The sequence below is a fragment of the Sitophilus oryzae genome, unplaced genomic scaffold (assembly GCF_002938485.1).
Source record: "Sitophilus oryzae breed Bouriz unplaced genomic scaffold, Soryzae_2.0 scaffold_682_pilon_pilon, whole genome shotgun sequence".
Taxonomy (NCBI): domain Eukaryota; kingdom Metazoa; phylum Arthropoda; class Insecta; order Coleoptera; family Curculionidae; genus Sitophilus; species Sitophilus oryzae.
The window spans coordinates 343168-358084 of NW_022147287.1; the positions used below are offsets into that span (position 1 = coordinate 343168).

General features: G+C 30.4%; 1 protein-coding gene across 1 annotated transcript in view; it reads left to right on the top strand.

Moving 5' to 3' along the window:
• The window catches only part of LOC115888037 (nephrin-like), a 409016-nt gene that overhangs the window by 225449 nt on the left and 168650 nt on the right, over positions 1-14917 (top strand). Inside the window, 1 exon segment of the mRNA XM_030907605.1 lies at positions 10460-10604. Coding sequence (XP_030763465.1) covers positions 10460-10604 — 145 coding nt within the window.

Consider the following 14917-nt stretch of genomic DNA (forward strand, 5'->3'; position numbering starts at 1 on the left):
TCGAAAATATTAGCCATGAATTACACTACCGAAGAAAAAGTATTGATGATTAAATGGTATTATCAAGGAAATAGTTATCAAAAGGTGTCGGACATGTTTGCTGCTCTGTATCCGAATAGACCGATACCTGGAAAATCTACAATCGCAAGGAATATCCAGAGATTTGAGACCAAAGGTACCCTAATAAATAACTGCAGATGTGAAGCAAGGCAGGAACAAAGAGAAGATGCAAGAAATGATACCGACTTGGAAGTTTTATTGTGCGTGGAAGAGAACGATGGAAAGATCAGCACAAGGAAACTTGAGGATGAAATAGGAATAGATCACACTACAGCGTTTCGAATTTTGAAACGACATAAATACTATTCCTTCAAATATGAAAAGCACCAAGAGCTACGAGATGGGGACGAAATACGGCGGCAGGCGTTTTGTTTTGATATGATGGAAAGAGCAAACACGGATAGGGAATTTTTAAAAAACATATGTTTCACTGACGAATGCACGTTTACCTTAAATAATGAACCCAATGTTCAAAATTATCGATATTGGAACAAAGAAAACCAACACAGGTTTGTCGAAACAAGGACGCAATATCCACAGAAAGTAAATGTTTGGGCAGGGATATTCGGACACAATATTATCGGGCCATTATTTCTTACGCGAAATTTAAATGCAGAATATTATTTGGAACTACTCGAAAATATTTTACCTGCTTTACATAATGCCGCTAGGGAAAATCAGGAAGTTTGGTCCCAAATGGATGGCTGCCCGGCACATAGTACCCTGGCTGTTCGGGAATATTTAGACAATAGTTTTAACGGAAACGTTATTGGCCTAAATCATACAGTAAATTGGCCAGCAAGGTCTCCTGATATTTCGCCAAATGATTTTTTTTCTCTGGGGCCATTTAAATAACAGGATATACAAGGTAAAAAACACCCAAATCTAGAAGAGTTAAAAAATGCTATTTCTGCCGAATGCAATAGAATTTCAGTTTACCAACTAGCGAATGTAAGAAGAGAATTGTCTAGCAGTCGCTGGAAAATTATTTCAACATCTTCTTAAATCCTAAAGTTCTATCAATTTAATAGTACCTAAATTAATAAGTTATTGAATATTGTAATAATAATATAATTAACCTTGTAATTGATTACTTTATTTTACTTTAATTCATATTAATTTGTATTTAGAAATACATCTTTAAGATTTCCGATGTAGGAATGAGTTTTCAATAATAATAAAGCACTAAATAGGTAAATTTCTGAAATGACAACTTCATTTGACAGTTATCTTTTACCTTGACTGCTGCTCATAAGTAAATACAGGGCCATAAGAAAGGAGAAATATTTAAAAAGAAATCGGCGATAACTCGTAAACGAGCTAATCAAAAATATCTAAGGTTATTCTTTTGAATGTGGGTTTTAGTGCTCTTCAATAAACCTAAATAGAATTATTGTCTAAAATAATTAGGGAAGTCAATAATTGACCCCATTAAAATTTACATGGGATTTCCTATGTCCCGTCCGACGATGCAACACCCGGTATATTATTCCAGATTCCATTGGATCGATTTTGGTGATTTTTTTAAAAGGTCATAAAAATTGAAATTATTCAAATTATTTGTACAAGGACATGTTACAAAATGCCAAGATGATAAAGTAAAATCCCAGAGCGATCAGACATAACTTATTTTCACAAGGATGAATCCTTAGGCACTCAGTAGTGCTCTCATGTGCTTTGAATACCGGCATGTTTGAGGGGTTCGCCCTGTGACACCTCGGCAGATACCAGGTGAGAAAGGTAACTAAAAGAAATAAATAAACTTTACTTATTTTTACATGTGTGATTTTTACACATGTTATTATAAAGTTATATTTAAGACAGCTATTATAAAGTTATATTTAATCAGTCAGACAGATTGTAATGACCAAACATCTTCTAAACACAAAAATTATTCAGCCGTGACTATGAGCGCGGGAGAACTATAGGAAAATTAAAACAACTTTGAGGCACGTCATCAATGACACCAGGCGTCGTCTTATGGGGTTTGCTGGTGGTCGTATGTGCAACCAAAGTTATTTTAATTTCCCTATATGCGTTTCCGAGTAAAGTATTTAAATATTTTAAAAAAACTTACTGCTTTCGATTTAATATTTTTGCATCTCTATTTAAATAAGATTAGTTGTAAAAGTGAAAACAATACATACTTATGGAGCCGATTGGCCGACTATTTGATTGCATGTGAGCGCGGCTCCATAAGAATTATATTGGTTACAAATCAGCAACTAAATAGTCGGCCAACAAAGAACTGCATGTCACCCCCAGGCTTATTTTCCAATATTTCCTTTTACAGTATCCAAACTATTTAAAAACTTAAGTCAGAGAATTCAAGGTGTCTTGTTATTCAAATTAATATTTTTTTAGAAAATATGCGATAATGGTTTTAAGTAGTTTATACGCAATAAATTAATTTACTTTAATTATTATTAATTATTACTTTAATAAAAAATGTAATCATCTTATTTAAATAAAAATGCAATGTTTATAACCATAAACATCCGATACGCTACTGAAGCAGGTAAGTCAAATTGACGTATCTAAATTCTTTGACATCTAATCTTTGACAAGTAGTAAATAAAAGTAAAGATGCAAGAAAAAATATATAATTAGTTAATTTAAGTGAATTTCATAAATGATCGGTTTACTACACGTATGTACTCGTATATTATATAGTCACTTACTAGCGAAAAGTTGTTCCATTATTTCACTCGATTTTTGCCGAGATCTACCGCACGCTACACAACCAACTATTTTAGAGTCTTTTTCGATAAATCGCGATAGTGTCACTGTTAATTTAAGTTCTGCCACAATTTCCATCTAGATTTACTACCTTTATACAACTAGTAGAATAAATAATAAATAACATAAAATAAGCTCCGTTATATTTAATCAACAACAAAAAAAAACATCTTCTAAATAAATAATTTGTTTTGACAAATCCACAAAATTTCAAATCAGATTCAAATGTGTCAAATGAATCGTCAAACAGAAGTGTCAAGGATCCCCACCCTAGAGTCCTTTTTCCGCCCACCATGCATGAATACATGGATAACATTATGCTCCTTCCTTAATTTTCTTATTCAAAGAAGTAAAATAGCAAAATCGTTATGGAAATGAAAATATAAAATACCACACCATACACCAACGTATATCCCATAAACGGAGCCATGAAAATGCAATAAATTTAAAAACTGCGTTATTTTCTAGCCAATCAAAGTCTTTAAGTTCTACCAATAAAATTAATATCGTATCAACGTATCGTCGGACAACGGATGCATGAAAATCAAGCTTAAATATAACTTTATAATAACTGTCTTAATAACATTTGTAAAAATCAGACATGTAAAAATAAGTAATACTAATTTATTTCTTTGAGTTACCTTACTCACCTGGTATCCGCCGGTGTCACAGGTGTCACAGGGCGAACCCCACAAACACGCCGGTATTCAAAGCACATAAGAGCACTACTAAGAGCCTAAGGTTTCGAATGTTGCCAAATTGTAATAGGTTAGGTTTAAGTATTTTCAAATATTTTTGTTAATAAAAATATGAGATACATTAATAAAAAAAACTTTCGATAAGCTACTAGATCTTAATTCTCACTGCATTTTATTCAAAGTGAACGTTAGTCAAATCTTTTTGGATACAAATGTTATATTTTGTTTATAAAAATATAAGATATATTAGTAATAATTACTTATTACTTAGATATTGAATCGGAATCCTTGACCTAATTGTGGCTGTATTCCTCTCTTACTTTGGTCAAATCTTTCTGTTCCATCCGTAAGTTAAGAGAATTCACTTAGAATTAACTAATTTATATTTTTTCTTGTACTTTAGCTACAATTTGTCAAACAATTATGATAAAGTATTAGATTTACATTTTCACTGAAATCCGTATCTTTGCTATTAAGAACGTTCTAACAAAATAAACCAAGTAACAATCAAACTTTAAAATAAACGTCTTTAGTTTAGCTAAGTATTGAAAATCATGTAATTAAGAGACAACAAGCGGCTACATTGTTGGGTGTCCGAGTAGACTAGTGGCATTTAGAAGCCAGTTTTTTCATGCATGTATGGTCTATGTATCTTGCAGAGAAAAACATATATACCGGGTGCGTCTCAAAAGTGGCTCACCCCTATAACTTTTTTACTTTTTCAGATAAAAAAACGAGATTTGGTATATTAGTATATGACATAAATCGGGATTGATTGGCGTATTCAATGTTTTTGGTCACTTCCTGTTTCACCGGAAATGACTACTACTTTTGATTTTTAAATGGCACCCCCTGTATATTTTTACTTTATTCGATAGGAAATGATATTCTAAATAGAATGACGTATCATATGTCAACTTTTGACATTCTTGCTTAATAAAAAAATGTATTTTAAATCTCAATCCAGAGTGCCATGGCTGTGTTAAAAACACTAATTTTTAATGAAGGTAGACTGAAAAAATAGATCTTTGATCGGGTTTAATGTTTTGTGTCTTGTCCCAAACGGTTAAAAAAACGCTCCAAACCGTATTTTAATCATATCCCAGTTTTTCAAATGAACGAGGTGGCCCATTAGCATATTTGAAAAAAAAAAACATTTTTTACCAATAATTGATAACACCACACACCTTGGCATTTCTGTCAAATCTCTCGTTATGAACCGCGAGTTATAATTTTAAATAATGATATGCGGAAAATGTCAAAAGTCGATATATAATATGTACTGCATTTTATTCAAAGTGAACGTTAGTCAAATCTTTTTGGATACAAATGTTATATTTTGTTTATAAAAATATAAGATATATTAGTAATAATTACTTATTACTTAGATATTGAATCGGAATCCTTGACCTAATTGTGGCTGTATTCCTCTCTTACTTTGGTCAAATCTTTCTGTTCCATACGTAAGTTAAGATAATTCATTTAGAATTAACTAATTTATATTTTTTCTTGTACTTTAGCTACAATTTGTCAAATAATTATGATAAAGTATTAGATTTACATTTTCACCGCAATCCGTATCTTTGCTATTAAGAACGTTCTAACAAAATAAACCAAGTATCAATCAAACTTTAAAATAAACGTCTTTAGTTTAGCTAAGTATTGAAAATCATGTAATTAAGAGACAACAAGCGGCTACATTGTTGGGTGTCCGAGTAGACTAGTGGGATTTAGAAGCCAGTTTTTTCATGCATGTATGGTCTATGTATCTTACAGAGAAAAACATATATACCGGGTGCGTCTCAAAAGTGGCTCACCCCTATAACTTTTTTATTTTTACAGATAAAAAAACGACATTTGGTATATTAGTATATGACATAAATCGGGATTGATTGACGTATTCAATGTTTTTGGTTACTTCCTGTTTCACCGGAAATAACTACTACTTTTGATTTTTAAATGGCACCCCCTATATATTTTTACTTTATTCGATAGGAAATGATATTCTGAATAGAATGACGTATCATATGTCAACTTTTGACATTCTTGCTTAATAAAAAAATGTATTTTAAATCTCAATCCAGAGTGCCATGGCAAAACACTAATTTTTAATGAAGGAGACTTGGAAAAATAGATTTGATCGTCTAATGTTTTTAGTGTCTTGTCCCGGCCGGTTAAAAAATGCCCAAATCGTATTTTTAATCATATCTCAGTTTTTTCAAATGGAACGAGAGTGGCTCATTAGCATATTTGGAAAAAGCATTTTTTTACCAATAATTTGATACCACACACTTGGTATTTCAAGTCAAATTTTCGTTACGAACCGCGAGTTATAATTTTAAATAATGCATATGCGAAAATGTCAAAAGTTGACATATGATATGTGATTCTATTCAGAGTGTCATTTTCTATCGAATAAAGTAAAAAATACCGAGGGTGCCATTTAAAAATCAAAAGTTGTAGTCATTTCCGGTGAAACGGGAAGTGGCCGAAAACAATTGAATACGTCAATTAATCCCATTTTATGTCATATACTAACATACCACATCTTATCTGAAATAATAAAAAAGTTATAGGGGTGAGCCACTTTTGAGACGCACCCGGTATATAGAGAGAGAGGGAGAGAGTTGCAGATGAAGTATTGCGAAACTTTATTTAAGTAACACACCATTCACAAAGAAAGGGTAAAAAAATAATGCAGTCAACCTTAACGTTATCCGGAATGCAAATTCTGTTTCACTTTTTGCCACGTGACTTATTGGTGTGGAAAATGCTTATACATTCGTTCTTTTTTTGTTGCTAAGCATGATGAATAATGTATGCGTCAACATAGCGACTGTGCCGCGTCTGCCGCTATTCCGCCTCTAGTATATTCCATTGCCAAGACCGTGCATAAATATTTAAACATTTCCCTTTGAAACATTCAAAACGTTTCCACGGCCATTTTAATAAATAAATTAGACTTCAAACCAAACAGGATCCTTCTTATTTTAGTGTGTCTCGGCTGACGGTATATCGAGAATTTTTTAGGGTTAAATCTGTTTTAAAATTTTTCTAGACCTTCAATTCTAAAGAATTTTGATAGTAATTGGAGCCTTTGAATAATAATATTAAGAAAGCGTGTCAATAAACTTACAATGATTATATTACATAGTTTATGAATTATCGCTTGTCAAATTTCTTTAATTTCGACCATAGATAAAGAAAACCGGTTTACATTGGAATGCTCGGCTTGCCGCTAAAACTTATAATTGTTTTGGGGTACATACGTTGCAGGGCGCTGCTATAGCGGTTACTAAGAACAACCGCTAACAAGAACAGAAATAATTTTCATTTGTCAAGCTCAGAATCTTAAAAAATTATAAAATCTTGCAAAATTTAAACCGCCCTCATTGAAAAAATACCGAAAAGTGCTTATAGCGTCCATTTTCAACGAAAGTATTGAAAGTATTGCTATCTTGTGAGTTTAATTTAAATTTTATTTATTCAAACCCGTGATAATTGTGAAAAAGTGGCATTAAAAACTTAAAAAGTTGTACGAACTGTGAACTGCAAAAACCATTGTGGATGGTGGCATAACGTCGGTTTCCTATGTGTGTTTCATACATGTCGTTATATAAAATAGAGTTTCTTATATTCAACACACTGTATTTTATTTAAAAAAAATTAAAGAAAATAATAATAAATTTGAGTAAATGATATTTGGCGACATAACTGATATATATATATATATATATATATATATATATATATATATATATATATATATATATATATATATATATATATATATATATATATATATATATATATATATATATATATATATATCTCCGGAGAAAGCCGAACAGCTCCGAAATGACCAAAAGCTTTGGAGAGCAACCGTTGTAAGAATAGCGCCAAATAGTATTTACATCGTCCTTATGGACACTTTCCAATCTAAACTTGTTTCTTTATCTATGATTTCGACATCGACTACTTAGGAATAAAAATAGCTTATATGGGGGCACGGCAGTGCCCACTCCAAGTCGAACACAGCCGTACCATCCTTTTCTCGAAGATATTAGCGGAACTTTTGACCACCCTGTAACTTTGTTGTGGATAAAGCAAGATTATTAATTTTCAGTACACTAAGATATACTATAGCTGGCTAGGTTACTATAATATCTAGTGATGATCTCTCATAGTTTATGAATTATATCGCTTGTTAAATTTCTTTAATTTTGACATTGGCTCACTGACAGATCATCAAAATACTAAAGTATTTCTAGATGTGTCACAAAATTCAAATTTTGAATTTTAGGTAGCTTATAACGGAAAGAAAAAATGAAAAATCTCGAAATATCCTTATAGATTAAAAGTTAGCTGTCTAGCTTCCGATAACTGACTTTCCGGCGATCGATAGTAATAGGAGAACAGGTCTTGAGAATTGTTTTGAAAATTTGGATTTTTACATAAAGGCACCTGCTTCATCTATCTAAAAAATATTATCAGCTTAGGATAATTTGAAAAGTGGTAGCATCTTTGTTATTTTAAACGGTACAGCCAGTATATTATTACAGTTTTGGAAACTATTTTCATATTCCATGATTTTTCTATTATACAAAGCTATACCTATCTCTTATAGTTTTCGATAAAATATGTATAAAATTGACACAAAAATAATTTTGAATCAGCATTATTAAATGTATAAATTGGACATTTTTAAAGTTAAAATTTGGGTTATAACAAAAGTCGTTAGAAAACTAGAAAAATCTTCTAATGAAGGAATAAAGACACAAAATCATCACATGTATCATTTTTTTTATTTAAAGAAGTTTTTTTTTTCAACAACTGTGTTCCGTAATAATTAAAATTTCAAGCTAAACATAGAAAGAAAACAAAAACATAACCAAACCAAGGTAATAAACAAAATACAGTTACAATTAGCTCAAATATTTTTATATCAAAGTTGAGAGAAGGTACTTTTTTCTTTGGATTTGCACCAATTTATTATAAGTCTGTCCTTATCTCTACCTAAACACATTTCTAAAAACCAAATTTTTTTTCTATATAGAGGGCGATACGACATTCCAACAAACCCATATATCAGGGTTTTGGTTTGAAAAGTTGATCTAGTTATACAGGGTTGTTCACCACATACGACACGGAATACTGTAGCTAAACGATTAGATTTTTACAAATTGTAAGTTTTGGGTTCGTTGAAGGTGTATTAGAGCTACAATTTATAAATATTTTTACAAGATACAGAGTGTCCCAAATAAGTAAAAAATATTATAGTTGTATTTTTTTAAATGGAACACCTTGTATATTATTCTATTTTTAGATTCTACGGTTGAAATAAAGGTAAATTTGATTAAGGTTTATCACACTTAAACCTTACCGTTTTTGAAATATTTTCAATTTTATGAAATTGCAGTAAAAAAAATTAAGGCTTTATTTCTTCAAGGGTATCAAAGTTTTTAATACTAAATATTTACTGAAGATTATTTATTGATCAGATATTGTGTTGCAATAATAAAAATTTTACTACCTTATACAGAGTGTCCAAAAATTTATATTAAATAATTACTAGCTTTAAACGGCAATAACTTGTCTATCAAATTGTATTGTTCCATTTTTAACCATCTTTTCAAGTTTTCATAGAAAATGCATTTTCTTATAATTTAGACCTCATTTATCACTATACCCATGGAATATTGACATTTTAGCTTATTTTTAACGATGTGACAAATTTTCAAAAGGTACAGATACTAATATTGTCGATATAGTTCGCTTAGTTAATTAAAAAATAAAAATAAAACTGTTTAAATATTTTTTGTTAAAGAGGACCAATTAATATGCTCCCAGTATTCAAACTACATTAAATTAACTGTTTACGTTAAAGTAATAACTGTTCCAAATACTAAAAAACTGAATTTTATGTGTGTATTAGACAGTGTGGTAAAAAGTAACACCTTATAAATTTTATTTCATTTATTGACGAATGCTTATTTATAAAAACAGAGACATTCATTTTCATAACTTATTATTATATTGATTTCTGAGCCAAATCCACATTTATTTAGAATAATTTATTAATTAAAACAATTTACAAGTATGTAATTAACTAACTTTTGGTGTTTTTTTGTAGGAAATAATGGTGGTATATTTAATTGGTATACTCTTTTACAAAGATTTAAATAGTTTTTTTGTATGCCAATGGGCTTGCAATATTTACCACCTGTACATTTTGTACATATTATGGTGCTATAAAAAAATCTGAAATGTCAATATTCCATGAGTATAATGATAAATGAGGTCCAAATTATAACAAAACGCATTTTCTACGAAAACTTCAAGAGATGGGTGAAAAATGGTATAATACAATTTCATAGACAATTACATTGTACATCTGATTCACGTAAAATATATAGGGTGTTCCATTTAAATTAAACAAGTTATTGCAGTTTAAAGCTAGTAATTATTTAATATAAATTTTTGGACACTCTGTATAAGGTAGTAAAATTTTTATTATTGCAACACAATATCTGATCAATAAATAATCTTCAGTAAATATTTAGTATTAAAAACTTTGATACCCTGGGAGAAATAAAGCCTTAAAATTTTTATTACAATTTCATAAAATTGAAAATATTTCAAAAACGGTAAGGTTTAAGTGTGATAAACCTTAATCAAATTTACCTTTATTTCAATCGTAGAATCCAAAAATAGAATAATATACAGGGTGTTCCATTTTAAAAAATACAACTATAGCATTTTTTACTTATTTGGGACACTCTGTATCTTGTAAAATTATTTCTAAATTGTAGCTCTAATAGTCCTTCAATGAACCCAAAACTTAAAATTTGTAAAAATCTAATCGTTTAGCTACAATACTCCGTGTCGTATGTGGTGAACAACCCTGTATATTAATAAGTATTAATTTATTCCGTTTACAATATATTTTGTATTATTTTCAGATTGCTGAAGATAGAAACTCAACATCGTCGCTTCTAACCTTCATTCCATCCAAAGAAGATAACGGACGCACTTTGGTTTGTCGTGCTTCAAATTTGAATGTGAAAAATGGAGTTATAGAGACCAGCTTACAACTTAATGTCTACTGTAAGTCTTTTATAATTTTTTATTTTCAAATAAAGTAATTATAAATAAATAAACGTTTGCGTTTTTTTAAACAAGCCACTATTTATTCATTTTCAAATTTATTCCATCTGGCTGACACATACAGTAAAAAAAATTGATATCATAATTTGATAGATTATGCAGAATACATATAAATTTATTTTTTAAAGCGTTATAAGTTCTTAAATATATTTAAAGTGAGAAATTAATTTTTTTGTTCTTATTTCTAATAATCAAGAGACCAAACTAGTTTTCATTTTTAAATTATTATTGTGTATTTTTGAGTATAGTTTCAATTTTATCTCCTACCAAACTATAAAAGTAAACTACAATTTTATTGAATCTTTATTTTCACTTTAAATTTTTTACGTTCTTAGAAGGGCTACACTATCTTAATACTCTTTCAAAAGAGATGTTATTTGACAATTTCTTTGAAGAACTTTAGAATGATAAATGTGTAAACTAATTAATTAATTTTCAACAAGCATATGTCTAAATTGAAATGTTTCAAATACAGTAATATAATTAAGACAGATTTCAAATTGTTGAAGTGGAAAATGTCGTTTTTAAGCAATTAAACTTCGAGCTTGATCCGATTAAGTTAATAATTCCTTTTCTCTCTGAGAAATTATTTCCCGAGAGATATTTCTCGGATTCAACTGATGTTGTGATTTAACCGAGTACTAAATTTAGTTAAATAAAAGCACTAAATCACCACAATACACCAAAACACTTTTACTTTTACACTGTTTTTTTTTACACCAGACGCGCGTTTTGCTAGCCATCATCAGCAGATGATTATAAACTAAAATACAATCCACAAGTTGAGCGTTAATATACTCGCTCAGTAGGCACCGAGTAGGCGTGGCAAAATCTACCCAACCGAGCCAGAGCCCACCGAGCGTAACAGTTAAATTTCCGCCACTAGAGTAATAGGAACAAAGAACTTAAAGGAATTGGACCGTTGTCTCTGTTCATACTATCTTTACATTTATTAATTCTGATGCTTTCATATGCATCTAATTGCCTGTAATTTGAGACTACTTGTTTAATTAATTTTAAATTATTAATATCTATACAATGTTCTTTATCAACAATATGTTCGGCAACGCAAGATTTATCCGGTCTACAATATCTTATCCGAGCTAAATGTTCTTTAAATCTAGTTAATATTGATCTTCTAGTTTGCCCAACATATTTCTGATTACAATCTTTACAAGAAATTTCATAAAAGGTCGGGTACTTTCCAGTGGAGGTGTTTTATCCTTTGGATTACCTAATAATTGTTGTAATTTATTATTAGCACTATACACAAATTTTAAATTGACATTCTTAAAAATTCCTTTTAGACCACGGGATAACTCTCTATCAAACGGTATTGAAAAATATTTTGACGTATCCTTCTTCACTTGAAAATTCGAATTTTCAGAAATCATAAACCTATACCTACGTTTTCTAATTATTTTATTCAGTGTAAAAGTAAAAGTGTTTTGGTGTATTGTGGTGATTTAGTGTTTTTATTTTGCTGTGTAACACCAAAGGTTCCAACCCTCAACTGTAATTAAATTTAGTTATTGCCTTCGAAGCCAAAATATTTTTTCGAAACAATTTTTGTCAAAAACATAATGGTAAAAACCACACATCGATTTGTTACCGTTTCGGAGTTACTGTTAATTACAAAATATGTTGCTATTGTAAATTTTGTATTTTTATTAAAACGTTTTCAAAAATATATTTTTACGTAGAAGTTTAAGTATATATTTTTTGTAATTAATAACATAAAAGTTATCAACAGAAAAATTGATTTTCTATTTGGGAGATTCTGTATATTTTTAATTCGATGAAAAGAACTTAAAATTCTTTTTCCAAAAATATAGCACTCCTGATATTTTGTTCGAGTGCCCTTCGATATACAGAAATTTTAAAAGTTCGCCACTTTTAACTAGTAGGCTTTGGATCGCTGATTGATAATCTGCCCCTAATGGAGGTCATTAGCCTCGTTTTGCTGGAAAAACATATTTTTCCATCAAAAGGAGGCACCGCCTCCCTACCCTGAAATTATCAGCAATTTCTTGAACTCAATTTCGAGAATAATTGAATAGCTAACCAAGGATTGAAATAACTAAAGAATTGAATAGCCATCCCAGCCGCTGGCCGTCGAGGCCGCTGGAGCTAACTAAAGTACCTGGGAGTGAACCTGACTTGAGTGGGAAGTGGACCTGACTTAAGTTCTTTTCATTATATTCTGTTGATAACTCTTAAGTTATTAATTTTTAAAAAAATTATACTTAAATCATTAAATTTTACGTAAAAATGTACTGGAAAACCTTTTCATAAAAATGCAAAATTTTCCATAGCAAAAAAGTTCCAGCGATTTGCTTAAAACGCACACTTTTGAAAAACACCTCGTAATTCAGAAACGGTAACAGATATCGATGTGCGGTTTTTACTATATATTACATTTTTGATAAAAACTGAGCTCCAAACACCGATTTTATGTTTTGTCTATGTCCTATAGTAAAGGGTGTTTTCCTTCAAAATTATACAATTTAAGTTCCACCCTAGAAAGCAGGGCGCACCAAAAAAAATATTTTTTTCTTCTTTGTTACCGTGAAAATATAAGGATGATGAAAAAAATTTTGGTAAAGTTTGAGCTCTTAATATTAGTATTAAAAGGTGTGTCATCGTGATTTCCTATTTCCCATTTAAATAACACTGGGAAACAATTTTTTTGATTTTGAAATTTTATTGCGTTTTAACAAATCAGCGTTTTGTAAAAATCAATACACATTCTTGTAGGAAATTGAATGATCTTGAAATATCTGATATGAATTTTCATTTAATCGACTCGTTTGAAAGTTATTGAAGTTTGAAATATTGATAACTTCCAATATGATTTATATTTTATCACCAAACAATCCCAAGTAGCAAAATTACGTTGTTCAACGTAATCACAACGTCGCCAGGAGCAACTCAACGTTGCGGGACAACGTCGAAGCGACGTCTAAGCGACCCATATTTGCACCAAAATGGTGGATGTTTTTATTGACACTTGCTTTGACGAAATAAGACCTCTGAACCCTACCGACATCTAGGAGGTAAATAAGAAAATTCCTTCTTACAGTGCACTTTTTTGAACAATAAAATAAAATAGAAAGCTGGGTCATCCTTTGGTGATGGTGGTCACATACTCGTTAATAAGATCGCTGACATTAGATCAGTATTTTTATTTATTTATTGTTAAAAAAGCCGTACAGGAAGTTTTGTTGATTTTACCACTCATTTGAAAATTAAAATCTAATATTCTCTTCAATTTATGCTGAAACTGAACTTCAGTTGACTGCTCTTCTGGAGGATCATTATTCTCATAGTATTCCTCTGTTGTGTATGGGCTTCAGGTGTACTCTTATTTATTTCTATAGTATCCATTGATGATAAGCTATCACTAGTAGCACTATTAGTTTTCAAAATTGAAGTGGACGTTCCCTCGATACATGATTGCGAGGATGTGGATGACGAACCTAAACTCGTTATTTCCACTTCATTATTTGGACACTGACTTGCTCGCCGACTTTCTTCTAAATACTTTTTCCTTTTTCTATAAAAATTTGTAGAGTATTTATTGACTTTTTTCCTATACATCTTCTTTTCGCTTTATACAGTAAGTACCAAGTACCACAGAAAAAACACTTGGCTAATTGTTCTGTGACAGTACAGTACAGAATTTTTTGAGGTTAGGTGTAGATAGTTCCGCTTCCACAAGAAAAATTGATATCGTCGCTCTCGTCGCCGTAATCCAACGTAGTAATTGGTTATAATTTTGAAGTTGCTTTGGGTCGTTTAATGAAACGTTGTATTACGTTGTAGTTAGCATGTACTTACACTCGTAATTTAAAAGTACGTTGCACAACGTTGTACTACGTTTGTTATTCTGTAGTACAATAAACATGATGCCTTTTGGCAACGTTGGTAAACTCTCAAAAAAAATATTTTTTTTCTTCTTTGTTACCGTGAAAATATAAGGATGATGAAAAAAATTTTGGTAAAGTTTGAGCTCTTAATATTAGTATTAAAAGGTGCGGCCATCGTGATTTTCCATTTCCCATTTAAATAACACTGGGAAACAATTTTTTTGACGAAATTTTATTGCAGGTTTAACAACCGCGTTTAAAATCAATACACATTTCCCGTAGGAAATTTAATGCACTTGAAATATCTGATATGAATTTTCATTTAATCGACTCGTTTGAAAGTTATTGAAGTTTGAAATATTGATAACTTCCAATATGTTTTAT